Below are 474 nucleotides of genomic sequence, written 5' to 3' on the forward strand. Positions count from 1 at the left end.
CTGCCTCCGGCGGCTCTGCGCCTCTCCCTGCAAATCCGCCCCGCAGCCAGCCCTGCACACACGCGCGGTGGATCGGCACGAACCCACAGGAGAGGGGAAAAAAATAAATATATATATGTTATCGTCCCACCCTCGCCTTCCCCTCGGTTAAATTCCACCCCCCCGTCCCCAGTGTCTAAGCCGCTCTCTTGCAAACTAAGTCGCTCTGCTGCCTACGTCTTTACATGCATTTCTCCCTTTGCAAACAATTAAGCAACATCAATTAAAAGGCACAAATAGGAAATAGACAGAAGCCAGCTACACACCAATCTTCTTCCAGAGTCTTTCTCTGCCTCCATTTTTTTGGAGAGTTTCATCACTTAATTGTCAACAGTTCCTGTCCTGCATTTTTGGCCCAAATGGGGAGGAGGAAAAACAAAAGCCATCCAGGTCTCTCTAAAGTTTTGCAATTTTGCACCAGCACTTTTTTTTTTG

General features: G+C 48.3%; 1 protein-coding gene across 1 annotated transcript in view; it reads right to left on the bottom strand.

Annotated features, from left to right (window-relative positions):
• The window catches only part of KDM2B (lysine (K)-specific demethylase 2B), a 119,227-nt gene extending 118,889 nt beyond the window's left edge, over positions 1–338 (bottom strand). Inside the window, exon 1 of the mRNA XM_009880286.1 lies at positions 306–338. Within this exon, the coding sequence (XP_009878588.1) occupies positions 306–338 (33 nt within the window). The remainder of the gene's footprint in view (positions 1–305) is intronic.
• Positions 339–474: the final 136 nt, after the last annotated feature.

This window comes from Charadrius vociferus, unplaced genomic scaffold (genome assembly GCF_000708025.1).
Source record: "Charadrius vociferus isolate BGI_N301 unplaced genomic scaffold, ASM70802v2 scaffold332, whole genome shotgun sequence".
NCBI lineage: Eukaryota > Metazoa > Chordata > Aves > Charadriiformes > Charadriidae > Charadrius > Charadrius vociferus.